Source organism: Lolium rigidum, chromosome 3, assembly GCF_022539505.1.
Source record: "Lolium rigidum isolate FL_2022 chromosome 3, APGP_CSIRO_Lrig_0.1, whole genome shotgun sequence".
Classification (NCBI taxonomy): Eukaryota; Viridiplantae; Streptophyta; class Magnoliopsida; order Poales; family Poaceae; genus Lolium; species Lolium rigidum.
In genome coordinates this window covers 352,034,304-352,061,007 of record NC_061510.1, presented here as the reverse complement: position 1 = coordinate 352,061,007, position 26,704 = coordinate 352,034,304, and the positions used below count along the sequence as shown (strand labels likewise).

The 26,704-nt window shown below is 45.8% G+C and overlaps 3 protein-coding genes across 3 annotated transcripts; 2 read left to right on the top strand and 1 right to left on the bottom strand.

Moving 5' to 3' along the window:
- The first annotated feature begins 625 nt into the window (after positions 1–625).
- LOC124697221 (probable serine/threonine protein kinase IREH1) lies at positions 626–10,067 on the top strand. Its single transcript, XM_047229844.1, has 19 exons — positions 626–965; positions 1,056–1,293; positions 2,696–2,763; positions 2,873–3,058; positions 3,194–4,531; positions 4,947–5,119; positions 5,291–5,525; positions 6,072–6,164; positions 6,236–6,376; positions 6,451–6,543; positions 7,062–7,272; positions 7,363–7,448; positions 7,698–7,786; positions 8,741–8,792; positions 8,890–8,946; positions 9,040–9,213; positions 9,359–9,436; positions 9,649–9,813; positions 9,894–10,067. Exons 1-18 carry the CDS (start codon positions 696–698, stop codon positions 9,730–9,732), a joined length of 3,666 nt encoding a protein of 1,221 aa, XP_047085800.1. The 5' UTR covers positions 626–695; the 3' UTR covers positions 9,733–9,813; positions 9,894–10,067.
- Positions 10,068–11,051: 984 nt separating this feature from the next.
- Positions 11,052–12,455, bottom strand: LOC124700306 (DNA-directed RNA polymerase I subunit RPA12-like). Its single transcript, XM_047232456.1, has 5 exons — positions 12,320–12,455; positions 12,072–12,112; positions 11,672–11,731; positions 11,523–11,579; positions 11,052–11,419 (listed from the first exon to the last, which is right to left on the bottom strand). The coding sequence occupies exons 1-5, from the start codon at positions 12,441–12,443 to the stop codon at positions 11,345–11,347; spliced, it is 357 nt and encodes a 118-aa protein (XP_047088412.1). The 5' UTR covers positions 12,444–12,455; the 3' UTR covers positions 11,052–11,344.
- A 2,614-nt stretch (positions 12,456–15,069) lies between these two features.
- Positions 15,070–15,962, top strand: LOC124700305 (HMG-Y-related protein A-like). The gene is made up of 2 exons (XM_047232455.1): positions 15,070–15,244; positions 15,345–15,962. Exons 1-2 carry the CDS (start codon positions 15,179–15,181, stop codon positions 15,960–15,962), a joined length of 684 nt encoding a protein of 227 aa, XP_047088411.1. The 5' UTR covers positions 15,070–15,178.
- Positions 15,963–26,704: the final 10,742 nt, after the last annotated feature.

Sequence of the window (26,704 nt, the reverse complement as noted above, 5' to 3'; positions counted from 1 at the left end):
GAGGAGGTGACAAGCAAGAGGCGCAGGAGTTTCGACGACGAGGCAAGATCTTCTAACAAGAAGGCCAAAAAATAGTTTTAGTTTGTATATTTTTAAATTTGTTCTTCTTTGTATGTTAAATATGTTTGAATCTATTCGATTGAAGTATCCGGGTAATTGTTTAGGCTATAATCTATTCGATTGGAGCAACATGACATCATTGAGTACTACTTTTTTGCGTTTAAACTTGCTCATTCAACAAAAATGAAAAGAAGTAGCACCAAAAAATACACTTGCATGTCCAAAATGCGTCGAATCGCTGGAGATAGCCCCCGACAGAAACGGACATTTCGCCCCTGATGGTTGTCCGTCAGACGACGCAAACGGATGCTAGCGGACAATTTGAACGTCCGAAATGCGTCGCGCCCGCTGGAAAATGCCCTTAGCATCCTACTCAATGGTAATTTTCTATTACTTGCTCTGCCTGGTCAAACGTCAAAGGAGTGGAGTCTGGGTTGCGCAGCCCACGGGGGAGAGCCAGCGCGTTGAGGGCCCGGCGGACGGGGAGGCGACCCGGGCGCGTGCGTCGCCCACCCCCTCTCCCCCTCCCTACATTTCCTCTGCAGTGTCCCCACTAGCACGCTCTCTCCTTCCTTGCTCCGCTCACTGTCCCCCACCACCTGTTCGACGGAACTCCTCCCTCCCCGCCGGCGGCCATGGTCTTCAAGGGCCGCTTCTTCTCCTCCCGCCACAAGTCCTCCGACTCCTCCTCCAGCCCCGACGGCAGCAACAGCCCCCGCACGCCCACCTCCGCGCCGGCCGCCTCGCCGGCCTCCTCCTCCTCCGCCTCCTCCAGATCCGACAAGAAGAAGCCCAAATCCGAGACCCCCCGCAAGCGCGACAAGCTCTTCGCCTCCCCCGCCGTCCCCGTCCCCTCGCCCAGGGCCGCCGCCTCCTCCAGCCCCTCCGCCGCCGATGCCAGGAAGGCCTCCGCCGCCGCCCTCAGGGACGCGGCCGGGGCCTCCTCCGCCGCCGCCCTCTCCCCGATCCTCGCCTCCTCGCTCGGCCTCAACAAGATCAAGACGAGATCCGGCCCGCTGCCGCACGAGGGCCAGCGGATGGCCGCCGCGCTCGGGAGCAGTAACCTCGCGCGGGGACACTCCCAGGCGGGCGCCTCCGCTGCAAAGGAAGTCAGGAAGGGCATGAGCTCATGGGCTGATTCAAGTACTGGTAGTAAGCTGGGCAAGGGAAAGGCGGCCGAGCAGGCACCGCGCAGTGCGGCAGCCACCGGCGTGGAACCTGCCGCTGCAAAAGGTAGTAGCACCCCTGCATGCCTGTCTACTCTGTTTCGAACTTCTGCTGCTTATGGCTTTGCTGCATGAGGTCCTGTAAGCTGTGTACTTATTGATTGGTGGAAGCTAGGGCTTAGAACTATGTAGTGGTGAGCTCTCACATAGGCCGTCTAAGATTTAGCTATTCATGCTCCCTCAGTTACTTGCTACCTTGTCGCTTTCCGGAAAACAGCACACACTCTATAGTTTAACCTTAGACGGGTTTACTTGCCGGGTCAACGGGAGTGCATAATTCATCCAGACACCTTGTGCTGATGAAACAAAAGCTATAAATGTTCGCCACGGCCAAGAGAATGCTACTTATTGCTTACCTGATTTAGTGCTTGGACGAACATAAGGCAATTCTAGCTAAAGATAAGTGACCTGTGCACCCCTTCCAATTCTACATCCCTGCAATTCATTGTATGATAGCTTGAGCAGAGTCTTTTTTCGACACGTGGTTGGCGTTACTCATGGTGTCACTTCCTCGACACTTGTCAATGCGTACAGAGCTGTATCAGTCAATTCGCTTGTGCTTCATGTAGTTAACAACAGCACACACTCTATAGTTTCACCTTAGAAGGGTTTAGTTGCCGGGCAACGGGAGTGCATAATTCATCTGGATGCACTTGCATGGTATCCAGACACCTTGTGCTGATGAAAGAAAAGCTATAAATATTTGTCAAGGCCAAGAGAATGCTAGTTATTGCTTACCTGATTTAGTGCTTGAGCATAAGGCAATTCCAACTAAAGATAAGTGACCTGTGGACCCCTTCCTAGTATTATATACCTGCAGACTCATTGTGTGTTGGCTTGAGCGGAGCTAGTTTCTGACACGTGGTTAGCGTTACTCACAGTGTCACTTCCTCGACACTTGTCAATGCGTACAGAGCTGTATCAGTCAATTCGCTTGTGCTTCATGTATGTAGTTCACAACATTAAAGCATTTGGAGTATGCACCGTACTGAATGATGCTGTGAAGATGCATATTGTATTGTTATAGCTATCTGGTTGTAATCCTATAATAATGCACGGTTCAACTGATTGCACACATCTCCTATAATGCATGGGTCAATTGACTGCACACATCTCCTATGAAAATGCATTATGTCTAGGCTTGTATGCAGCACATTCTGCTTTACTGTATTTGTGTGCATATACTGCAATATCTAACTAACAGTCGCAGGATCTCTCTATTCAATGTAGAACCATCAAGTGTCTTCTGTAACTTGATACCATGTTTGTGTGTTCTGGTGACTTTCTTTTGGGGTTGTTTGTTCTCTTTAATAGATGCGTTTACATTCTGACCTGGTGCTTTCTTCTGGTTCCCTTTTCTCTTAAGAACCACACCTGATACATTGGCATCTAACATATCTTATACGCAGCCAAGTCTAATTCATTTCGGAACCATTCGGGAGATTTGAGGACTCCGCCCCAAATACCAGTGGCTGTGGTAATGATGTACTTGCATGTTATGTACACACGTTACTTATAAGTAAACGGTGATTAGACCATCTTTCGATCTTTTGCTTACACCTATGCATCTACATCTTAATTGACAGAGCGCATATGATACCTGTGAAACACCAAAGGAATCTGAGTCTCCGCGCTTTAAGGCCATTATGCAGGCCACCAGTGCACCAAGGAAGAGAAACCCTTCAGATATAAAAAGTTTCTCACATGAGTTGAACTCCAAAGGGGTCCGACCATTCCCATTCTTGAAACCTCGAGGTGTATACAACTTGAAGGTGATCTTCGTTCTTGTTTTGTGTGAGATTAATAATCAATGATGTATCTACATTTAGCATTTCTATAAAAGTTAAGCTTGATCTATTTTTTTATCTACCCAACAACTACAATCTTGTCTTTTGTTGTCTATGCAGGAGGTATTAAAAGTTATTCAGATGAGATTTGAGAAGGCAAAGGAAGAGGTAAATACAGATCTGGCAGTATTTGCAGGCGACTTGGTTAGTGTAATGGAAAAGTACGCAGACTCTCATCCTGAATGGAAAGAAACCTTTGAGGATTTGTTAATACTTGCACGCAGCTGCTCTGTAATGACACCAGGGGAACTTTGGCTACAATGTGAGGGTATAGTGCAAGACTTGGATGATCAACGTCAGGAGCTCCCAATGGGTGTGCTAAAGAAGCTTTACACTCGGATGCTTTTTATCCTTACTAGATGTACAAGGCTGCTCCAGTTTCACAAAGAGAGTGGATTTGCCGAGGACGAAGTTGCCATGGATCAGCGAGATAAGATTATACAATCTGCTGATAACAAGATTTTAGCACAATCAGGTCCACATGAGACAACAGCCAGAGGCAGCAAAAGCGATGCAAGAAAATCATACAGTCAAGAGCAGCATAATCTGAAATGGAGGAGAAGCCAGGAGATAAAACCTGTTAAAATTCTTATGCCCCTTGACACTGATATTAAGAAAGAGGTTGATTCTCCAACCAGAGAACGGATATCTTCCTGGAAACCTTTTCCATCACCTGCTCCAAAGCCCCCCAAAGAACCCGCCTCTATTAAAGAGGAGTCACCTACTAAGAAAACAGATACACTCGCTACGGTTATTAGTGGCGTTGAATTAATCAGCCCAGTAGAATCTATATCACATCAACCGCTTCCTCCCAAGCATCAGCACAAGACTTCATGGGGACACTGGTCTGACCAGCCAAATATTTCCGAAGAGGGTTCAATAATGTGTCGCATATGTGAAGAATATGTCCCTACTCATTACGTAGAAAATCATTCAGCAGTCTGTGCAATTGCTGACAGGTGTGACCAAAAAGGTGTCAGTGTTGATGAACGTTTAGTAAGAGTTGCAGAAACACTTGAAAAGTTGGTCGAATCTTATTCACAGAAAGATCTTATCAATGCTGTCAGCAGCCCAGATGCTGCAAAAGTTCCAAATCTGAGCATAAATGAAGAGTCTGATGGTCCCTCTCCAAAACTGTCAGATTGTTCTAGAAGAGGTTCCGCTGATATGCTTGACTATCTCCAAGACGCTGATAACACTATTTCATTGGATGACATAAAAAATCTTCCTTCAATGACATGTAAGACTCGCTTTGGGCCGAAATCTGATCATGGAATGGCTACATCATCGGCGGGAAGTATGACTCCTAGATCCCCACTAACGACTCCAAGATCAAATCATATAGATATGCTTTTAGCTGGTAGAAGTGCAATTAATGAGAGTGATGATCTTACACAGGTAAAGCTATGCATACAATTTAGATTATTACACATTTATCTCTCTTTTTGCATTAGTAGTTTAGTATACTGCTAGAAAGTTGTCAGCTAGGAAATTACCTGTCTGTAAAAGGTAGCTAGTGTCTTTGTTTATATGGGTGTGATGTGCAAAGCTGCTAACCATGATATGTACGGAGTACCGATGTTTGTTGTTCTACTCTTTTGTTGTTTATGAGCTATTATGCCAGCATAATACATTTATGCAAGTTCTGAATATTAACTGTTGAAGGGTTATTGTTCTTGAGGACATAAATATGACACCAAGCTAATTCTATATTTCTATGTAACAAGTGCTAACCATTTCATACTAGAAATATCCTTAGCTTCTCATCTGTCAATTTTCAAGTTGCTAACATAGTTCCTTTCAATCTGTGCAGATTTCTGAACTTGCTGATATTGCACGATGTATTGCAAATACTCCTCTGGATGAAGAAAGTGCATTATCCCAATTGGTTACGTGCATAGAAGATCTACAAGAAATTGTCAATCGTAGGAAGCATGAAGCCCTCACAGTGCAGACATTTGGCACTCGTATCGAAAAACTCCATCGGTGAGTGCATAGATTCACTGCTATTTTTTTGCAATCCACATTATTGCTAAATAACACCATTTAAGGATAGTTCTTTAAGCCACTTCACTTTTGCTGTTTTTGAATAGTATTGTTATTTTCCTTTTTTCACTCTTTATTTGATTTTCCTTCCTGTTTTTATAAATCCTTCAGGGAAAAGTACCTGCAGCTTTGTGACTCAGTTGACATGGACAAGGTTGACTCGTCGAGTACCATAATGGATGAAGAAGACGATGTGGTCCGTAGCTTAAGAGCAAGCCCTGTTCATCCAGTAAAGGACCGTACTTCAATCGATGACTTTGAAATCATAAAACCTATCAGCCGTGGAGCATTTGGACGTGTTTTCTTGGCCAAGAAAAGAACTACAGGAGACCTCTTTGCTATAAAGGTATTTTTTGTAACACTCATGCCATGTGTCAGTATGTGTTTTTTATGAATATGCCAAAATGACATGGTCAAATAATTGGACTGAAAAACATTAGTGAGCCTACAAGAATGTCCTAACAGAACGAAGTTCACATGGGACTTCAGTTTTCAGGGAAGGGAAATCAGAGAGTAGGGACTTATTCATTTTCCCCTTGTTATTTGCTAGTCAAGAAAAAGAAAAGGTGTAGTATAGAGTGTTAGTTCTCGCCTGTCAGTCTGTTTTAGTTTCACTTTTCAAGCTTAAAGTAGGTTTCTAAAAGGATTATATCAATTTTATTACATGATCACATTCCATCAGACTGTACATGTATTGTGATTTGCATGCTGACACCATAAACAGCAATACCATGGGATTGATTTTACCACTAAACGTTTCTCAGCTTATATTCATGTGGATGTATGTATAGTAACAAATGTTGAACTTCCTCTCGTACGACTTTCTTCCGTTCATGGCATGGAGTACTCTTATATTGACAATGATGTCCTGCATTGCCTTGCTTTTAAGCAGGTGCTTAGGAAGGCAGATATGATTCGAAAAAATGCTGTCGAGAGTATATTGGCTGAACGTGATATATTGATCACGGTCAGGAATCCTTTTGTGGTAAGTGAACTTACACAATTATGTCTATTAACTTGGATGACTTGATTCTAAAGTGGTTATGCTTTTGAAAGGTCCGTTTCTTCTATTCATTTACCTCTCGGGAAAATTTGTATCTGGTCATGGAGTATCTAAATGGAGGGGATCTGTACTCATTGCTGAGAAATTTAGGGTGCTTGGATGAAGATGTTGCTCGTGTATATCTTGCAGAAGTTGTAAGTTCATTTACCAGTTTGTCTCTGTACACTCATTTTCTCCCCTGCTGATTTATATTAAAAAAATCCTGCAGGTGCTAGCTTTGGAATATTTGCACTCCATGCAAATTGTTCATAGAGATCTAAAACCTGATAACCTATTGATAGCTCATGATGGGCATGTAAAGGTATGCACGCAGATGGCTCTTAACCTTTCTGTCCAAATATTGTATGTTCCACATTAGGTAGGTGATAGAATACCATTCTTGTTTTCCAAATGTGGCTCTTCTTTCTTTTGTCTGGTTACTGGTTTTCTTTACTACGTTCGAGCAAAAGTAGATTTGTAATGGAGATAAATAACCAGCCAACCTACATACTATTGAGTATAATCAACATTGAGTTCATGGTACATGATTAGGAACTTCAATGCGATCATATCGTATCTTCTTTGGAGATCAAAGGCTTTGAGCTTTTTTTCTTGAAGAAAAGCATAAGTGCAGCACGAGGAATATAGAAGCTTATTTTAAATACATTGGATTGATTGTGAGCTACCATATATATAATAAATTAACATGCTTGCTACACAAGTTTGTTTATGAATACCCATATCATTTTATGGACAGGAGAAATAGAATTTTCGTTATTGGGATACCATGTTCATTTTATTTTAATATTTATTCTGTTTATTAATCTTGATTGCCTTCAGTTGACAGATTTTGGGTTATCCAAGGTTGGTCTTATCAACAGCACAGATGATCTATCTGGCCCTGCTGTTAGTGGGGCTTCATTGTATGGAGACGATGAACCTCAGATGAATGAACTTGAGGAAATGGATCACCGAGCACGGAGACAAAAGCGTTCCGCGGTTGGAACCCCTGATTATTTAGCACCGGAAATCCTTTTGGGGACAGGACATGGTAAAATGACAAACAGTGTTGTCTTATAGGTTGCTGTATTTTCTGCTGATATTGATTATTACTTTGTTGCTGTGTGCATTATCTTCCCAGGTACTAGTGCAGATTGGTGGTCTGTAGGTGTAATTCTTTTTGAATTACTTGTTGGAATACCTCCATTCAATGCAGAGCACCCACAGGTACAATGCTTCACATTTTCCTAACAATTTCTTCGCATTTATCTGACAACGAATGAAGTTATTTAATCATTTATTACTCTGCGCGCATAGAAAAGTTTCAGTAACTCGAAAGTGGGCCATGTTGGTTACTGATGATTTTTTTTCTTCTACGGACCAGAATGTGATATCTTTTCTAGAACTCAATGTTGGTTTCTGTTATCTGGACGTGTAGGTGTAACTTGACATTCTTGTTGTACTTGTTTCTTGTAGACGATTTTTGACAATATTCTTAATCGCAAAATACCTTGGCCACATGTCCCAGAGGAGATGAGTTTTGAAGCGAAAGATCTAATTGACAAGTAAGAAATGTTTCAAACCATTTGAGTACTTGATTACTCATGCCTTACATGATTTTATATTATTGCTTCTTGTTGTTAAAATGTTAATTAGGGACTTATGCTATGTCATATCTCCATGTTTGGGCTGCATTCGTTTTGATTACTCCCTCCATTTTTGTTTACTTCGTGTTATGGGCTTAGTCAAAGCCAAACTTTGTCATGTTTGACCAAAACTATAGGAAAAAATATCATCAACCATAGTACCAAAGGCATATAATATGAAGCTATAGTTTATGACTATTCCAATGCTATAGATTTTACATTGTAGATGTTGATATTTTTTCCTAAATATTTAGTCAAACTTAACCTAGAACACGCAAATTACTTGTGAACGGAGGGAGTATTATCGCAAGCATGGAAATCCCTAGACAACAATCAAAGCCTGAAATTAATAATCCAGTAGTTCATTAATATATTGTAGGCGGTAAGATATGACCTCAGTTATATCAACTGTTAGATCACCACACAAGTTGCTTCAGATCTAGTTTATTGCTTAGAATTTATAATTGTTAGTTGTATTACACAGCTGTGATTCCATTTTCAGGTCAAACTAGACACACGTATTTTCATATTCGTCTCCCCACAAACTGAATAGTTGCTTGCTGCATAGCTTTGCAATTCCTATTACTCGTCTGAAACAACATAAAATGGGTTTTCTAGTTTTGCAGTTTCAGTGCATAAGATAATAGTAGCATGTTTCCTGTATGCTATGTTTGTCCCTTGTGTTCTCACTGAAATATAGTCTGGAATCTTTTTACATTTGAACTTCCAAGTATATGCATTCATACCATCAATGGTGCAGATTTCAGTTACAAGACTGCTTAGCTACTTCATGCTCAAATTCTAAATGTTTCATCTAGTTAATTGTGGACATTTAAAGTAAAAGTAGTGTGATCTTACAACAACTTCCTCCAGATTTTTGACAGAAGATCCTCATCAACGGTTAGGATCAGATGGTGCCTCTGAGGTATTTTTATGGTGCTAGAAATCTTTCATGGAAGTTCCTTTCATTGATACCTTATTCAAATATACATGATAGATGTTGCCAATCCTATTTCGTTTAGGTCAAACAACATCCATTCTTTAAGGACGTGAGCTGGGATACCATTGCTAGGCAGAAGGTGAGAGATAGGGTCAACGATTACTTATCTTCAGTCACGAACTGCATCTCTTTTGCATGGGCATACCAAGGATAACGGAAAAATCATTTGCAGGCTGCCTTTGTCCCCTCCTCAGATAGTGCATGTGATACCAGCTACTTCACCAGCCGTTACTCTTGGAATCCATCAGATGAAAACATATATGAAGCCTATGAGTGTGAGGATTCAAGTGATAATGGAAGCCTTAGTGGCAGCAGTAGTTGTGTGAGCAATCACCAAGATGACATGGTATGGATCCTTTTTGCCTAAGCTTTTTCAGTAGTTGTATGAAGCATAGGAAAACAAAAAAAGCTACATTTTCTTTGTGAATCGTTCATCTACTTTATGTTCCTCGATTCCTTTGCTTAATTATTTTAAAATTTGTGCGAGTTAGGGGGATGACCATGGAGAGACCACTGAGTATGAATCTGGCCCAAATGTCAATTACTCTTTCAGCAACTTCTCGTTCAAGGTAAACTTACAGCTTTGCAGGCGTTAGCAACACGTAGCTTGAATGATCTTAAATTAATGGTCCCCTCCTTGAAGTGCGAATGATAGTTTCCACTATATCAGCCGCTGCTTACATTTCCTTTTATCAATCCGTGAATATACGTCTGCACACTTGAATTATCAGCCCTGTCATGCCTCTGTTATGCACATCATTCTAAATTCTTCTTTCTGCAGAATCTTTCACAACTTGCATCCATCAATTATGATTTGCTGACGAAAGGATTGAAGGATGAGACAACAATGAAATCTGATACGTAGCAGTCTGTTTATACCGAGGTCGATTTATTTGAAGTAACCAAACAGTTTATAAGGTGCTGGCGTGGTGTAGATTTTGTACATGTAAGTATACGAGTCCTATGTCCAGTTAGATATCGCACATACAATGCTGTTTGATCTAATTGTTACTATCGATTTTGCAGATGAAAGTGAGGCATGGGCTCCTCTTATTGAGGCTGTTCTTACATCTCATCCAGCGGAGTACAGTTTTGCGGTTACCTTGTTTTGAAACCATTGCTGTGTCATCATCGATGATAACACCCTTGACCATAAGTTGGCACGAGTCACCTAGGAGCGCTGTTTTTCTTTCTTTCTTTTCATCGGCCGTGGGTGGCCAAGATTGGTCAAGGTTAACTGTATTCACAAGGTCTCAGAAATTGTCATAATTGTGGCAGATCATTGGGAATGTAGTAGGTTTCCCTGTACTCAGAACTGTTCACGATAACATCCACTGGGTATAAAAATCTGCTGAAATGCCAATGCTTCAAGTTTCTTGCTTCAGTGCCAGTTTTTGTTGAATTATGAATTGCGTTACTAAATTAAGCAGCTTGAGAATGTTCAAAAATACTGCAATTCAGGTTTGTTGTAATCACACGGGAGGATTAATATTTGTAAAATCTGGCTAATACCTAGGATGTTTGCAGCTTTGTAAGTCTTGAAAATTAGTTGAAAGTTGTTTCTCCAACATCTCCTTCCACTGGGTGTTGCTCATTATCCTTGGCAGCCTTGCCTGACGTGACCATGGCGAGGCACTTGTCAACTGCCAAATGTGCCGCTGCAAAAATGGCCTTCTTGTTCTGGATAGGTCGTTGTAGGTACTGCTGAGGTCCAGGTGCTCTGCCCCCTGCGTTCCTCCGCCCACATAGATGTGATTGACGAAAACATGAAGTTTGGATTGAAGCAGCAGCTAATGCTCCCAATTGCTGAAGTTGGGGGAGTAGGTAGGCCAGGGTAGAATGGAAACGAGTTCCTCTGGCTGTCATGCCTGGGCTAAACCCTTGGCCTACAGAATGCACCAGAGCCTTTTTCAGCTTGGATTTCTTGCGCTGCTCAATGCGCCCCATCCTGGTGTATTCCTGCCAGATGTAGTTCCTCTCCCACATTCAGCCGTTGCTTGGTGTAGGGCATCGACCCCTTCATTATCTTCAGCTTTGGTGGCCCGGCGAATAGTTAGTGTCGACGAGGACGAGAGAAATGAAAGCCATGCGAAATGAATGGGAGGAGTGAAGAAAAGAGAAGGTGAAATAGATTTCTGCTGTGCCACTTATATGGCTTTCATGGCTAGCGGACCTAAGCCGCGTTGGTGCCACAGTTGGACGTCCCAATAGCCTATGAGGGGCGCTACTAGAGATTCTTTAACCATAACAATATGCATGATGCATCCCAGGTATTTCTGGAAGACCCCCTGCCATCTTCATAGGCACATTCAATAAAATACCGTCACTATATCCAAATCATGGATTAACATATCCCAGATAATAACATTCATAATTAGAATACATGTGAAAGAACTGCAACTAGCTTGAACATCAATTCCCGGCTCATGACGCGAGTAGTTTCTTCTGACCGCATAAACTGATAGGAAACCTGTTTCTTAGTTCTCATTGAATCTGTAGTTGCATTTCGGGCATTCATAGAAGGTAGTCGCCCCTTCATCCGCAGACCGTAGCTGTAGTTACACGTCCAGAAGGTTGGCAAAAGACTCAGAACTAGAAAGAGATAAACTGAACTAAAACAATCATCCCAATGCTGAAAGTTAGCAAATAACGAACCTGCCTCTGGTCGTATTCGAGTTTATTATGCTTGCACTTCGGGCATGTTCCGTCTATCTGAGACAGAACAAGATTTGTCAAGTGCTAAGGGTATCAAAGAGGTAGGTAATCCTATTAGGTTATATCTTGGGATAAACAGATCAACTTACCACAGTTTTTTGCACGACTACATCCACAAACGGTTGAGTCTTTAATTGTCTTCTCATATCCTGTGAGCAGCAAACAGTTCAAAATCAAACAAGCATTCCTCAAAAATAGAATATATTGCTTGGAACAAGAATCCGCACATGGGCAAAGGTAGCAGGATCTAAAAGCAGCAGGTGTCTATAGAGCCCTCTGACATTATTTGGTAACTACTGCCAATGCTTAGAACGATAAGTACAACAGTTGTACAATCTAGAGTACCGTACACATGCCGGGCTGGATACTTCTTAAATGAGCTGCTATACAAGAATTCATTCGTGTAGGAATCATATTGTTTCACTAATGAAGCTAAATTCATGCAGTACCCACAAGGCATAGGAAGAACACATGAGAGGGAAAGCATACCTCAGCGGTGATGGAGTAGCGAGTCTCTTTGCCCTCGATATCTGCACAAAACGAAGGGCTCGTCCCGCATTAGCCACGGAATTACCAAAACACAATGATGCTTCAGACCAAGAATCCATGGTTCAAACTCCGGAACCGGAGTTCCAGAAAGAACAAGCAAGCGGGCGTTGGAGGTTTCAGCACCAATCGCGCCAAGAGCAGCAGGAGTAAACGAGGAACAGGGGAGAGAGAAAGGAAAGAGGAAAGACCTTTGGCCATGCGCTTGAAGCCGCAGAGAGGGCAGGAGGCGTAGCGGATGTTGTCCAAGTCGAGGAGGGTGCCGCACACGCCGCAGAACAGGAAGTCGCGCGCCTTCCAGAAAGAGGTAGCCATCCGCGCTCGCGCCGCCCGCCGCCCGCCGCCGGCTTCACCGCGCCGTCGTGTGGGGAGAGAAAGAGAGGAGAGAGTATTTTCCTTCTGTGTTCTTTGGGCTGCGGGTTTAGGGTTTATAAGTGGACCAACTGGCCTGAGGACTCTTGTCGCCACGGGAACGCAGCCCGGCCCATTAGAATGGATGTCCATCAGGCAAAGAAGAAGAAGGGCCTCAAATGAATAGGGAAGGGACAAGAATAGGAAATGATGGCAGGTCTAAGGGCATTTACAATGATAAATAAGTCTTCTCTTAGCAGTTCACGTCGTCTAGAGAAGATACCAAATATAAATGGTATAATGCATTATCTCTTATTCTTATCCCTAGCAATAAATGAGAATCAATTAAATTTTAGAAAGAAATTGAATTGCTAAGGGAAGACAAATGATACAGTTGAGAAAATAATCTTCTCTTATTTCATAAAAGATTATCCGTTACCTAAGATAAGGCTCTTTCTTTAATCTCACTCCGCCAACTAAGAAAAAATTCCTACGTCGCAACCGTAAGAGAAGGCTGACGTCAACCCATTGTACATGCGCTAAGACTTTCCTCGTTCCATGTGCATAGGATTCAAAGAATGAGGTGTGAGTGAATTTTTCATTTCCTCTACATTTTTCCTTAAAAGTGAGATCTAAAGGAGAAAAAAAATCCTCTACTTTTCCCTCGCACCATTCATATGAATCAAATGGGTGAATAGGATACTTATTCGTCTACCTTTCCTCTATGTTTCCTCCAAAACAAATGAAGTTGACATGGAATTCAGGAGTAGCGTGGACCGCTGTTGCTGCACCGCACGAAACCGGCGGCCTAGAGGAGCATGCGAGGCATCAGCCATCGGAGCTTCTCCATCGAGGCACTGCTTCGTTGTTGTCGGTACACCCGCCGGTGAGAAGGAATAGACCAAGGTTTAAAAAGCGAGCTATTTCTAAGCTTATAGCGCGCAATAGAATATCTAGAGAGCCTAAATATTAGTATTTTTGCTCGCTATGACGCTATTTACGAAATAGCATGTTATATGCCTATATCACGCTAAAATGCCGCATCGTTAGCGTTGGGGCGCTATTTTGTCCATCTTACTGGCCAAAGGGCCCAAATTTTCCTCCATGAGAAAAGTAAGTTCCTTTTTTCCTGGTGATGAATTGCAAACTATTGGTTCCTCTTGTGAACTGGAAGATAATATCGCTAATCCGAATGATTCTTCATAAATAATTTATTCTATGTTATTCTCTCGTGGAATATTGATGTTAGGCTTCTAAAAAATGGAGAACCTTTTCTTTTATGTGGTTATGAATATATGATTTTATCACTTTTGGACTATAACCTTTATTTTTAGGCTATATCTAGTTTTTTTTTGTTTTGCAAAACACTATTTAAATATAACTTGTTATTAGCAAGATATAGTGTGTATAACGTTTGAAGAAGGCAACTGCTAGCTTAGCATGCTATTTTAAACCTTGAATAGCGTGGCTGCCACATTCATACTGTCTGCTTCTTTGTCAAGGTTCCTCTCTCTCCCTCTCTCTTTCTTTATGTGTGCTCTCATTTCATGTAGAGAAATATATGCAGGCCAAATGTTTGGTGATATGTCTACGAGGCTTGTAATTTTTTATTTGGGGGTCATTTTGCAGGTTATTAGTGGCTAGTTGTGGCATGTGCGGATACAACCTAAGTTCCTAATTTTGTCATATCAACGACGTGGAGGAGTTCCTGGCCGGCCGTGGAGGCGAGGAGGAGCTCAGCCACGTCGTCGCCAACGCGTCTACTTCATGGAGGTCTTATCCTTGATGTTGCTGGTGCGAAGATGCCGCGCCAAAGCTGTTCCTCTCGGCCGGCCGTGGCGGCGAGGGCGAGGGCAGCTATGGTGTTCCTGCTTCTCTGTGCTGGCGGTGGTTCGTGGGGGTTGCGTCTGCTTCATCTGCACCGCCGTCGAGGTGGTGTTCTTCCTGGGATGCTCATCAACGGGGGAGCCGGCGCCATCGCCCCGCCCCTGCATCATACGGCCGAAGGGTGGCCCTTCTCCTGGAGATCTTCCTCCACAGGGAGGATTTACTCTGCGTCGCCGTCGACAGTTCCGGCCGTCTACGCCCCAAGTGGCTTGTTCCCCGGTGGAGTGGAAGGCAGTCGATGGCGAAGCCTGTTCGCCGGCGACGACCAGGGACCTGATCGCGTTTTTAGCTTTCTCTTCAGGTCCTGTATGCAAAATTGAAGGGCTGGTCTCTTATTTCATGTTCTTTCGTGGTCCTTTATGTAATCTGGTCTGTAACCGTGTTGAATTAATGCAGCTCTCGGTCCTTCGAGTCCATCCTTGTTCAATTTTTTTTTGGGTTATTGAACTGTTTCCTTCTTTTCTTCGGTGTTGATTGTATTTGCATGTTTTGATAATTTCTGGGTATTTGTTGGTAGTTTGCAATTCTTTCGCAGAGCTGTGCCCACCCACCGGTGCGCTCGTGTCCGTGTGGGCAGCAGTGGGACTGTGCGAGTGAGAACCTCGGGTGGCCGCCCCGGTACCACCCGACAGATCTCTCTTGTCCAAACCGTACTTCCATTCCATCTCCGCCCGCACCCAGCCCCTCATCTCACTCAGTCAGATCCGCGTCGCGGCCCCGTGCGCTGCGCCCCCCAAATTCCCCTCCCTCTCCCTCTCAGTCCAACACCTGCGCTCGCTCGCGAGAGAGACAGTCGGCCAGCGCGGGCAGGCATGGCCACTTCCAGGGGCGGCCCCGCGGCCTCCTCCCACCTCGTCGTGCTCCCCTCCTACCCCCAGGCAAGCACGATTCCCCCCTCCCGCCGCCGCGCGCTTTCCTTTTCCCCAGATCTGCTCCGCCCCGACCGATCTGGTAGTAAAATTGACTTCTTTGTCGCAGATGATCGTGGAGGCGATCGCGTCGCTGCGGGAGGACAACGGCTCCAGCCAGGCCGCCATCGCGCGCCGCATCGAGGCCGCCCACGGCGCCGCCGGCGACCTCCCGCCCTCCCACCCCGCCCTCGTCGCCGCCCACCTCTCCCGCATGGCCGCCGCCGCCGAGCTCGTCGCCCTCGCCGGCGGCAAGTACGCGCTCCCCACCCCGCCCTCCAGGTGCCCCGCCGTCGAACAGCCGGACGCGGAGGAGCTGGACGACGACGACTCCCCCGACGACGACTCCCCCGACCACGCGCCCCTGCCGCCGCCGCCCGCCAAGCGCGGCCGCGGCCGCCCCCCGAAGGTGCGCCCGCCAGGGTTCCCCATCAGCGCCCCCGCCGGAACACCCATCGGCGCCCCTACTAGCACCAACGGGCTACCCGTCCCCGCCGCGGCTCCCGCCGCGCCGCGCCGGCGCGGCCGCCCGCCCAAGCCGCGGGACCCGCTGGCCCCGCCCAAGGTCGCGCGCCCGCGCGGCCGGCCGCGCAAGAACCCGCTCCCCGACGGCATGGTGCAGATCCCGCGCCCCGGCTCCACCGCCGCCAAGCCCCGCGCGCAGTTCGCCGAGGTCGGCTTCGTGTGACCCGAGCACGGAGCGAGCTAACTTTTGCACCGTCTGTCTTTCCTTCCCAGCTGTCCGTTCCAGTGTTCGGTGTGGTGTGGAGGTTATTTCTCCCGTTCGTGTTGGTCTAATTCAGGGTAGAAGAAGAGGCGGCCAGTCCAGGCGGCAGCATCGTCGGTCCGGTGAGTGTGGGTGGTGTGTGTGTCAGTCTGTCCGTGGTGTTTGCTATTGTTAGGTCGCCGGAGGGGAGACTCCTCCGGCGACGGTGTATCCCCCCTGTATCTCTGTGCCCCGCACGCAATTCAATGCAGTTAGTTGATCAGAAACCACCGGCTGAAGCCTCTGTTTCCTCATGGTGGTCTTGATGCATGTTGCTTGCAAGATTCATCTTGGTTGACTTCTTCGCACTTTATTTCAAGTGATCTTTTGTTGTCTGATTTCTGAGTGTTCTGTCTGAGTTTACATTGCATATCCTCTTCAGCTGCGGCCTGCGGGGTTGTTCTTTCTTCCAGAGTGCTTTGCTTTCTTGCTTTCTCTGTTCCAAGGCTGGCACATCTGCTGGTTTCCTTCCATGGCTGCTCAGTTGCCCATCTCTGAACACTGCCGCTCCTGGTGCGAAGCTTGTCTGAAATCGCAGCCACTCCTGCAGCTCTACTTCCTGGATGATTCTGTCCAATTACTCTCTGCACTGGCAAGCTTTGCACCTGCGGCCGTGTGTGCTGAATGGAACTTGACCATTTGCAAGGCACATGCTCGAGTCGTCTTTGTTCATGGCGGCTGCCGTTTGCTGCGCCATTGGTGACACCGCAAGCGTGATGCTGTACTGGACAGAATCGTCTGATCTGCTGACGCGGGCCTGGAGAAAAACGAATCGGTCGGCGATCCGATGCTGATGTTCTCTCGGCGATGGCGACGCCGAAATAATTGTCCTAGGTTCATGGTGGCATCAATGACAGTGAAGCAGCTACTGACGGTGGTGCGCGGACCACGCAGGTAGAGAGATAACTGAGCATGAGTGTGACGATGATCTAGACGAGTACCAGCTACGCAACCTCCACGCTGGGCAAGAGTGGTTACAGCTCGCTGGCTCCGAGTTCGAGTTGCTTGTGTCGTTTTTCTCCTTCATCAAGCTACAGATACAGCCATACAGGGAGCCGTGTAGAGCTAAGTCTCGGTAAAGTGGCTTACCTGCTCTGAAAGAAACGTGAATCAGTTGGGAATGTTGCTGCCTGGCTACATCGGCGAGCTCGTGCGATCGTGTATCCCGACGTCTCTTTCCGCAGCCTCGCGATTCCACCATTGTCCTAGTCCGACGCATCCTTCCTTTTTCTCTCCTGCTTCCTGAATTCCTGATTAGCGAACATAGTATTGTAGTGCTCACACTGTTTGAAGGAAAACCGAAGTAGACTAGTCACATATGACTGTATTTGGCAAATCTGCGGCGTTCTGATCTCAAAGGCGCCCTGCTTCAGTGCTCCCCCTAACCAAAGTGGAGGGGTCATTTTGTTTGTTTGTTTTCCTATCTTAGGCGCGCCGAAACCAGTTCATGTATACCCATCCGTATACAACATATTTATATGTCGCGTTAGAAAAAAAGTCACCTGATTAGGTAACCATCCTAGTTGCCTAACTACCGTCGACGTCGTGCATACGGTTTTGAAACCTGTTCGCTACGTATCGCTAAGATCCAACGACAGCGTCGTCTGGCGATGGAGATCTTGCGAATTAAGGGTGCTACGCGCGCCGGTCGTCTCCGCCATCGCTGTAATATTGTTGGCCGCTCCAAATCCTCCGGTCCATCGATGGAGGGTACCCTCTGTTCCCGGTGAAGCTAGGGTTAGAGTCTCCGCTTGATCCTATCGAGGTGTTGGGACAGTCAGGTTCTCCTGCTCGTGCGCATGGGCTTCTTCATCCGGCGAATCGACCACCGTTGCGGGGTAAGTAGTACCCCCTACGTAGAGAGAAAAAATCGTACAAGACAACGCGGGCCATGCGGGCCACTAGAGAGTTGTACTCTGCATGTCAGGTTTTTAAATTTTACATCACGTCCCGCTTACGAAGGGGTACGGGAAGATCTCCACCGTCCTTATTATTAACGCGGCCAAAATTTTGCCAAGGGAGGAGCACCGAAGCAGAAGTACACAAAGGAAACAAAATAGAGCAACGAATGAGAGGCCGTACGGGGAGAGGCCAGCCGATCTCCCTAGCCGCCCCTCCACCCTAACCAGCGCCCACCCTCTCTCCCGGCGCCGTCACCCACCCTCCACCACCGACCCTCCCACCCCGTCTCCTCCCTCCCCACCCGATCTTCGCCCTAGGTCGTCTCGCGCGAGGCGATTCCGGGCGACGACCCAAACCCTAGCTAGAGGCCGGCCGATCTCCCTCCTCCTGGCCGCTGCCGCCGTCGAGGTCGGCGGTGGTGGACGCGTCTAGCTGAGGCAGGGGCGATGATGGCACGCCCATGGACCCTCCTTCACGCGGAGGCGGGGTGTAAGGGTATTTTACCCTTATCCATTATTTTGGTAACTATGACACTGTGCTAGAGTATTCGGTCTAATACATGTCTACAAGATGATTCCCAGGTATTAGCCAAAGAGGTATAATGGTGTATCAATGGAACAAGAAGGCAATGGGAGACCCCCCCCACTTCGATGAAAAATCAACAAGGGAGTTTCATCACTCAGCCGGTCAGTGGCCCGGTCAGACCGGCCCTGGCACCGGCCAACCCGGCGCAGACCGGCCCCAGGACCGGTGCCAACCGGGTGATGTCCAGTAAACTCGGAGAGCTCGTCCGGTCAGGGTCCGGTCGCCGACCCGGTCTGGACCGGCTTCGTCCGGTTGCACGTCCGGTTGGGCCGGGTGCTGGGCCGGGCGCCCCGGCGCCAACCGGCCCCCACGCTGGTGCCAGCCGGAGGATGTCCAGTATGCCAAAGAGCCCGCCCGGTCAGGATCCGGCCCCAGATCCGGTTTGGACCGGCTTGCCCGGTCCCTGGCCCGGTCTAACCGGCCCCTGCGCTGGCCTATCCGGCGCCAGGTCCGGTTGACCGGATTTCTCGAGGAATCTGCTGATGTGGCAAGTCATCAACGGCCATATTTCAAGTGACACTATATATACCCCTTCTTCTACCTCTGAAGGGGTAGGCACTACACTACGAGCTGTTCTTGAGCCCTCTCTCTCATACTCCATTGTTAGAAACACCAAAAGCCTCAGATCTCCCTCCTCCTCCACCCAAACTCAAATCCCTCCAGGGAAACGATAGAGGAGGACCCAGTCTACTGTTCTACCAAGCCAAATTTCATTCCCCGTTGTATTCATCAAGAAACTTGCTCTCTAGGGTTCCTTGGAAACCGTAGATGGGCAAGAGAGGCCCGGAAGCATCCGGGCTGTGGATTTGCTCCTGACAAGATTGTGAAGGTTTGGAGGCTACCTCAAAGTCTACCACAAGTGAGTGTGCTATTCCTTCGTGGGATAGGCTCCGGAGAATAGGGTGAGCCTTCGTGGCGTGGGGAATCCTTCGTGGGACCTCTACCCCTCCAAACGTGACGTACCTTCTTGCAAAGGAAGGGAACACGGGAATAAACCCTCGTCTCCGCGTGCTATCGGTTATCTCTAACCAAACTCCTCACTTGTGATATAACTGCCTGTGAGAGCCTTCGTGCTTGAGTTACTTGTATCCTCATATAGGTTGCTTCACCTAGTTTGCATTATGCTCATCTTTATATTCCGCAAAGCCTAAGATTGCAAAGAAAGAATTAAAATCTGTAGAAACCTATTCACCCCCTTTAGGTTTACCATCTCTGAACTTTCACGGGGCCCTTCAGGGGCGGCGATGGTGGACGGCGGGTCTGGTGGTGGTGGCCTTCGGCTACATCACCCGGATCATGGCGGGGGACGCGGTGGTGTGGCGGATCTTGGCGGGGAGGAAGGGAGGCAACGAGATCGGGCAGCGGTGGCAAGGTACATGGTCGCGAGGCGGCGGCATTGATGCTCGTCTAGGCTTTCCTGGCGGGCAGCAGCCGGCCGTCTCCGTGTCGTGGGCGTGCGTAGCCGCTGTCCTGACGGCTGCCGGCCTCCATCGGCCGGGTTGGAGGAGGAAGATGGACCGTGGTTCCCAGCCATAGCGGCATGATACGTCTAAAACGTATCTACTTTCCCGAACACTTTTGCTGTTGTTTGCCCTCTATCTTGTGTGTTTTGAATACAACTAACGCGGATAACGCTGTTTTCAACAGAATTTCTCTGGTGTCTCGTTTTTGTGCAGAAATCCAACTTTCAGGAAAATTCCCGGAAAATATAGAAAAACTCATATTTCACCTGAAGACTCCCGGAGCTAGAAGACGAGATGGGGTCCACGAGGGGCCCACACCTAGCCTTGGCGCGGGCTAGGCCTTGGCCGTGCCAAGGGGTGGTCTGGCCGCCTCGGCCACCCCTTCGACCTCTCCTTCGCACTATATAAGCCTCCTGACCTGAAAATCGAGGGGGTTCGGCGTTTTTCCAGAAAGAGTTCCGCTGCTCCGCCGCCACCAGAAACCCCAATCTGGGGACTAGAAACTCCGTTCTGGCACCCTGCCGGGACGGGGATTTGGAGGAGATCATCGCCATCGCCATCACCGACGCCTCTCCATCAACCATCCATGATTCCCCCATCCATGTGTGAGTAATTCCCCGATGTAGGCTGTAGGGGATGGTAGGGATTGGTCATGTAATAGCTATAAGATTGTTATGTGCATAGTGCCTAGTATCCGTTGTTAGTATTTTTGACATTGTTGCAACTTGTTATGCTTAATGCTTGTCACTTTGGGCCCGAGTGCCATGATCTCAGATCTGAACATGTTATTGATTCATGAGGATAATTATTGTTTTTTATCATATCTGCAAGTTGTATACACATATTGTTGTCCGAAACCCGAGGCCCCAAAGTGACGATAATTGGGATAACCGGAGGGTATGGCTATGATGTGAGGATCACGTGTTCATGGAGTGTTAATGCTTTGCTCCGGTACTCTATTAAAAGGAGTACCTTAATTACCAGTAGTTTCCCTAGAGGCCCCACTGCAACGGGGTGGTAGGACAAAAGATGTCGTGCAACTTTCTCATTGCGAGCACACACAACTAAATAGGAACACACGCCTATGGTTATATTATGCTAGGATGCTTATATCATTATTACTTGCAATGCCTATGTCTTGCTATTATATGGACTCTCTCATTCATGCAACGCTCGTTCATCCATTCCTGTGCCTACAGTATTTTAATCATGTTGTTTACTGCAATCATCGCTAGTGCTATTTTCATTTTGCTACTGCTATTACTTTACTACTACCATTGCTATAAAATTGTTACTACTGATAAACTGTTGCGAGCAAGTCTATTTTCAGGTGCATGTTAATTGACAACTCATCTGTTAAAGCTTATAAATATCCTTTGGCTCCCCTTGTGTCGAATCAATAAATTTGGGTTTTACTTCCCTCGAAGACTGTTGCGATCCCCTATACTTGTGGATCATCAAGACTATTTTCTGGCGCCGTTGCCGGGGAACATAGTTTTATTTACAAGCTCACTTGAAGGTGATATTGTTCGCTGCAATTTATTCATTATGGGGAAAGCTCCTGAATCGAAATTCCCTATATTGCCATCCACTACAAGAAGAGGTACAACTCTGAACACCTCTGTTGCTCTTGACTCACCATCCGTTATGAGTAAGCTTCTTACTCCACCACATTCTACTGCTACTTCTGTTGAATTTGCTAATGCTCCTTATGATTTTGATGATGCTTCCACTGTGCTTGATAAGAGTGGTTCGTTAGGTACTTTCCTAGATAATACAGTTGCTAGAGCTAAACAAATTGAAAATGTTGAAAATACTATTACACTTGTTAGTTCACCTGAAGCTAGGGGAAATCCTAGTGATGATCTTGATGAAACTTATATTGAACTTGATGATGACTTCATTGAAGAATGTCATGCTACTAGAGATGCAAGTGTTATGAAAAGTTGTCAACACCCGGATTTTTAAGTCCAGATGCCTATTAGGCCATACATCGCAATCCCAGGAAGATTGTTTTTGCGAGACATAACAGTTGATATCATAGAGTCATCATTCATTACAAACCATAGTCTTCTTACAACAATAGATCACATGATCCACACTTACAATAATAGTTGATCTAATGATCAACAAACACAACATATAGGGGAAGCGAAGTAGTAGTAGTTCATCTAATCCACAGGCAATGCTTGACGTTAGGAGATGATCCTAATTATCGTAGACGTCCTGCTGTCCATCGTCCTGATACTGCTGCTCCTCTTCATAGTCTGGCCATTGGAATAGCCAGGGACACAGCCATGTGTACTTTAAAGTACTCGCAAACTAATACTAGTGTAAGTACTATCAATTTTATTAAGGGGTGCTAAGCTATAGGTTTATTTGCATAAAGCCAATTTTATTTCATAAACCTTATAAAAGAAAGACTCCTCATTTGCCTAACTTAACTCAAGTGGGAACATTAGTGTCATTCCCACAACCATGTGGTTTTCAAGTCAAATTCACCATTCAAATCACCATTCATTTTTAGAAACATCTGACAACGGAACAATATGACCTTTCCAATCGTCCGTAACCGTGGACACGACTATTCGAATAGGTTTACACTCTGCAGAGGTTGCACACTTGTGCCACAACTTTTGATTACATCCGTCAGGGATAGCCCTGAATAATCATACTCAGTATGCGGATCATCAACCATAACCTTTCACTTACAAACTCTAGTATAGGCACCTCTCCCGATGAGTTTGGCCTCCCGGTGATAGCCAACTGTTATCCCGGGAACTGCACAGGGCTTGGGTCGTACATTCACCTCATTTCACGTCATTTCACTTTCAACGGAGGCAGCCTCGGCATAGCCCCTATGACGCTTGTTTAGAGGGAACCCATACTAAAGTGCATAAGTTTCTAGTTAAGCCTTACCCATAATCAGGTATTGTGGGGGTACTCTAAAATTGGAAAGGTATCGCATCCGGACCCAATCATCAGTTTTTGTCAAAGTCACCAAGTCATTCATGTCATATTCATCTTCAAAATCTTTCAATAGAATGACTCATCATTCCAAGGTTTTCAAAGTCATTGGTTTTCACATGTTCCCATCTAGAGTAGCCATTTTTAGTTTAGCACTAGCAACTAGTCATGAGGGGTGCTAATCTAACTTGTATTTCTCTAGGCTACTTTTGATGTTCTTGTAACACTCTATACTTAGACCAAAATTAACTATAAAGTAAGCTTTGATAAATAAAGTAAAAGCTTGCAAGAATAAAAATTGGGATTGGATCCTTAAACAAAAATAGAAGTGTAATGGTGCCTTGCTCTAATAGAGCTTTGCATTTGGGAACTTGCAAGAGTATAGCTTGCCTTGAGTGGTGTATTGATCAAAGTTTTCTTCTTCCTCCTCGTAGACCTCCTCCTCCTGGTATTCCTTGGTACTAGCGTCTATAAACGGATACGAGGTATACAATCACCAAACAATTTTTAAGGGCTAGACTAAGCACACAAATGGTTCACACACGTTATTCTAGCATCACAACATTAATCACAAGGGGAGGGGTTGACTTGGGTTTTAAGAAACTTGGAAGAGAAATAATTTCCTCTCATTGAATCTTCTTAAGATTTAATTTCCTCAGATAATAAAGTATGATCATATGTTGACCAAGGTCAACACTTCATAAATATCATTTGGGGAAAAGATTTAAATGAGATACTTTATCTCATGCAATTTAAATACTACTATGGAACAATTTAATATCATTAAGTAATTAAATATGAGGTGCTATAGACTAAGGTCATTACCTCATATTGGATTACTTAAGACAATGATTTAAATGAGAGATTAACTCTCATACTATTTACATAAATTAATTGAGATAATTTAAATGGACTAGAAATAGCCACATAGCCATTATTTTGCTCTAGCCCATGATCATGCAAACAACTATGTTATCTTTTTACATAAACATGTAGAGTATGTGAAATGTGATTTATGAGAGTTGGAATCAACTCAAAATCACTTACGGTTGAATTTTAAATAAAGTTTGAAATTTGAAAAAGCCCTGCCTTGTTATTTTTGCTACTTTAATTCTACAACACATCTAGAGTTGGAACCAGTGTAGTTATTTAGATAATTTCCTAAGCTTTCCAAAAATATAAAATTTGTTAAATTTGGCTCAGTAGATTTGATCCTATTTACATTTGAACAAAGCATCTGTGAGCAAATCCAGCCAAATCAAATAATTTGAATTTGAATTAACGGGCTTGCGCGCGAGAATTAACGGGCCAGCGAGGGAAAAAGTAAATGGGCCGGCCCAACTGCACGTCTCGCGTGAGTGGGCTGCCTGACAGTGGGCTCCACTGTCAGCGGCTCATAACGCCCGAAACGGTATGCTTATTTCTGGAACGCGCGATTAGAATCGGATCGAACGGCGCACAACCGTCGTCATCTCCGGCGAGAGGCGAGCTCACTGGCGGCGTGGGCAGTGGGTCTGAGAGCTTACCGGTGCTCCGGCGATCGTCGGCGAGGTGCGCAGCGGCGTTGTTGTGGACGGCGAGCCTCCTGGTACCGACGGCGTCGCTCGAGGTGGCTCCAATCGACGGCGATGTGCTGCGGGTACTGGCGGTGCTCCGGCATCAAATTGGGGCTGCTCCAGCTACCAGGTGGTGAGGGAGGTGGTCGAGGAGAAGCAGAGATGGGAGGAGAGCTGGGTGGTGTGAAGAATTGAGGAGCGGGAGGCGTCTATTTATAGCGGCGCGAGGGTGCTGCGGGTGCCCGTCGAGGTCGTCCATGGCGCGGCCGTTCTGGTGCGCGAAAGGGCAAGGCGAGGACGGCAGGGGGTAGTTGGCATCATGGAGAGGCTCGCGTGCTTGCTGGCGCGGCGAAAGCGAGAAGGGACGGCTCAGGATGATGCCGTATCTGCGGCGGTACTGGCGGCGAACTTTGGAAGGGGACGACGGCGACAGGGCGTCCGCGAGTAGCTGGGCGTGTCTAGGCGCTAGGTAGAGGGGTGGTGATGAGCTAGGCAGCGGCGGAGAAGTAGGGGAGGACGGAGGCGACGGGGCACGCACGCGTTCTGGCGCGTCCAGAGCGCGGTGAGCGCGCATGGCTGGCACGCCTGGGATGATCTGGGCGCGTACGGGCTGGCCAATGTGCGTATCTCCTTTGTCGATGGCTGGCATGGTCATCATCAGGGAGGAGAGGGGGAGCTGCAGGACATGCTTTCGGCGCAAAGAAATGGCAGAGAGGAGAGATGGCATGGAGGTGTGCATGGTGCACGACATGGAGGTGCTCTGGCCATCTCCATGCTTTAATCATCAAAGGCCTGTGCATGGTTTGATCCAGGGGACAATGAGGCACAGTAATGACCAGGTTTTGTCTCAGGTTTAGGCCAAAAACTAGTGGGTAATAGAGTGTGTGTGTAAAGCAGATTCTAGCCTGCCAGGTGTTCGACACAATGGCCGCATGAACATTTAATTTGAATTTTGCGAAGATTTTTGGTGGAGTGGATTCAATTAATATTTGGCACACAATGGTGGTGGTGCTGTGCAAAATTGAGTTGGTTTGTGAAATTCCAAAATGTGTATGATCTACTTTTTGTTTCAAAGTTGCCACTTGTCCCTCTTATATTAAGCAAGTGAGACAGAGTCAACCATATTGGTCAACACAAAAAGTGTTCACCTTGATGGGCTCTTGGATGAGGTGGAAAGAGTTGGGAGGGCTAGGTTTAAGATTTGCTTAATACAAGGGCTCAAAGTGGGTAACATATAAATAGTGGCAGATTTGACCATTATCATATGTCACTTGAATTTGATTTTTCCTTTGCTTTGATTTGTGTTTCTTTGATTCAAAAGTGTTTGTTATTGGTCTAGGGATGTTTCCCAAGCATTGGCACAAGCCATTATGGCCTTGGTTGAAGATTTGCAAAAATGGCCATTTGCTCTCATATGGCTTTTTCTTTTATTTTCCTTTTCTCTTATTTGATTTCTTTTGGGCCTCAATTGGCAAGTGTTAGGGTTTTAGAGGTATTAGTAACACTCAAGCAAACCATCATGGCACAACTCAAACCAAACATGCATGATTACTATGCACACTATGCACATATTAAAAGTTTTGTTAGTTCCAAAATTTGAAATTTGGGAAACTCCTTTTCTTATTGATTTGAAGTTTGGGATGTTACAAAAGTCTTCTTGCAAGACGAGCTGTTAGATATAATTTGTCTCCTAATTCTAAATTTTCCTCATCTCCCATAAACATTAGAGATAAGGATTATGATTTCTCTCTGGATTTATCTTACATATCTATTGTTGAGAAAGATCCTTTCTGTGGTACTGGAAATGAAAGTGCTATGAAACATATGAATGAACTCTCTACTTTGAGCAATTTATTCTTCGATGATATTAAGATATGCACTTACTTTGTCACTAAAATTTTCCCTTTCTCTCTGAAAGGAGCAGCTAAAATTTGGTATGATAATTTGTCTCCTGGATCTATTGATAGTCCTATTGGTTTGGTTAATGCCTTCTTTCAGAAATATTTCCCTGCTAGTGCTCAACATGCTGTTTTGCATTGACTTTGTGCAGGTAGAAGGAGAGAAATTGCCTGAATCTTGGGCAAGATTTTGTTCTTTAATTAGAGAACTACATAAACATCCGTTAGCTAAAAATGAACTCCTTGATATATTTTATAATGGACTAACCATTGAATCTAGGACATACATGGAT

Coding starts and splice junctions, on each gene's coding strand:
- LOC124697221 (XM_047229844.1), top strand. CDS start 696: ATGGTCTTCAAGGGCCGCTTCTTCTCCTCCCGCCACAAGTCCTCCGAC. Junction 7,787..8,740: donor GCGAAAGATCTAATTGACAA/GTAAGAAATGTT, acceptor AACTTCCTCCAG/ATTTTTGACAGAAGATCCTC. Junction 9,214..9,358: donor GCAATCACCAAGATGACATG/GTATGGATCCTT, acceptor TGTGCGAGTTAG/GGGGATGACCATGGAGAGAC.
- LOC124700306 (XM_047232456.1), bottom strand. CDS start 12,443: ATGGCTACCTCTTTCTGGAAGGCGCGCGACTTCCTGTTCTGCGGCGTG. Junction 11,732..12,071: donor GCTACTCCATCACCGCTGAG/GTATGCTTTCCC, acceptor TGCTGCTCACAG/GATATGAGAAGACAATTAAA. Junction 11,420..11,522: donor TCGAATACGACCAGAGGCAG/GTTCGTTATTTG, acceptor GTGTAACTACAG/CTACGGTCTGCGGATGAAGG.
- LOC124700305 (XM_047232455.1), top strand. CDS start 15,179: ATGGCCACTTCCAGGGGCGGCCCCGCGGCCTCCTCCCACCTCGTCGTG. Junction 15,245..15,344: donor TGCTCCCCTCCTACCCCCAG/GCAAGCACGATT, acceptor TCTTTGTCGCAG/ATGATCGTGGAGGCGATCGC.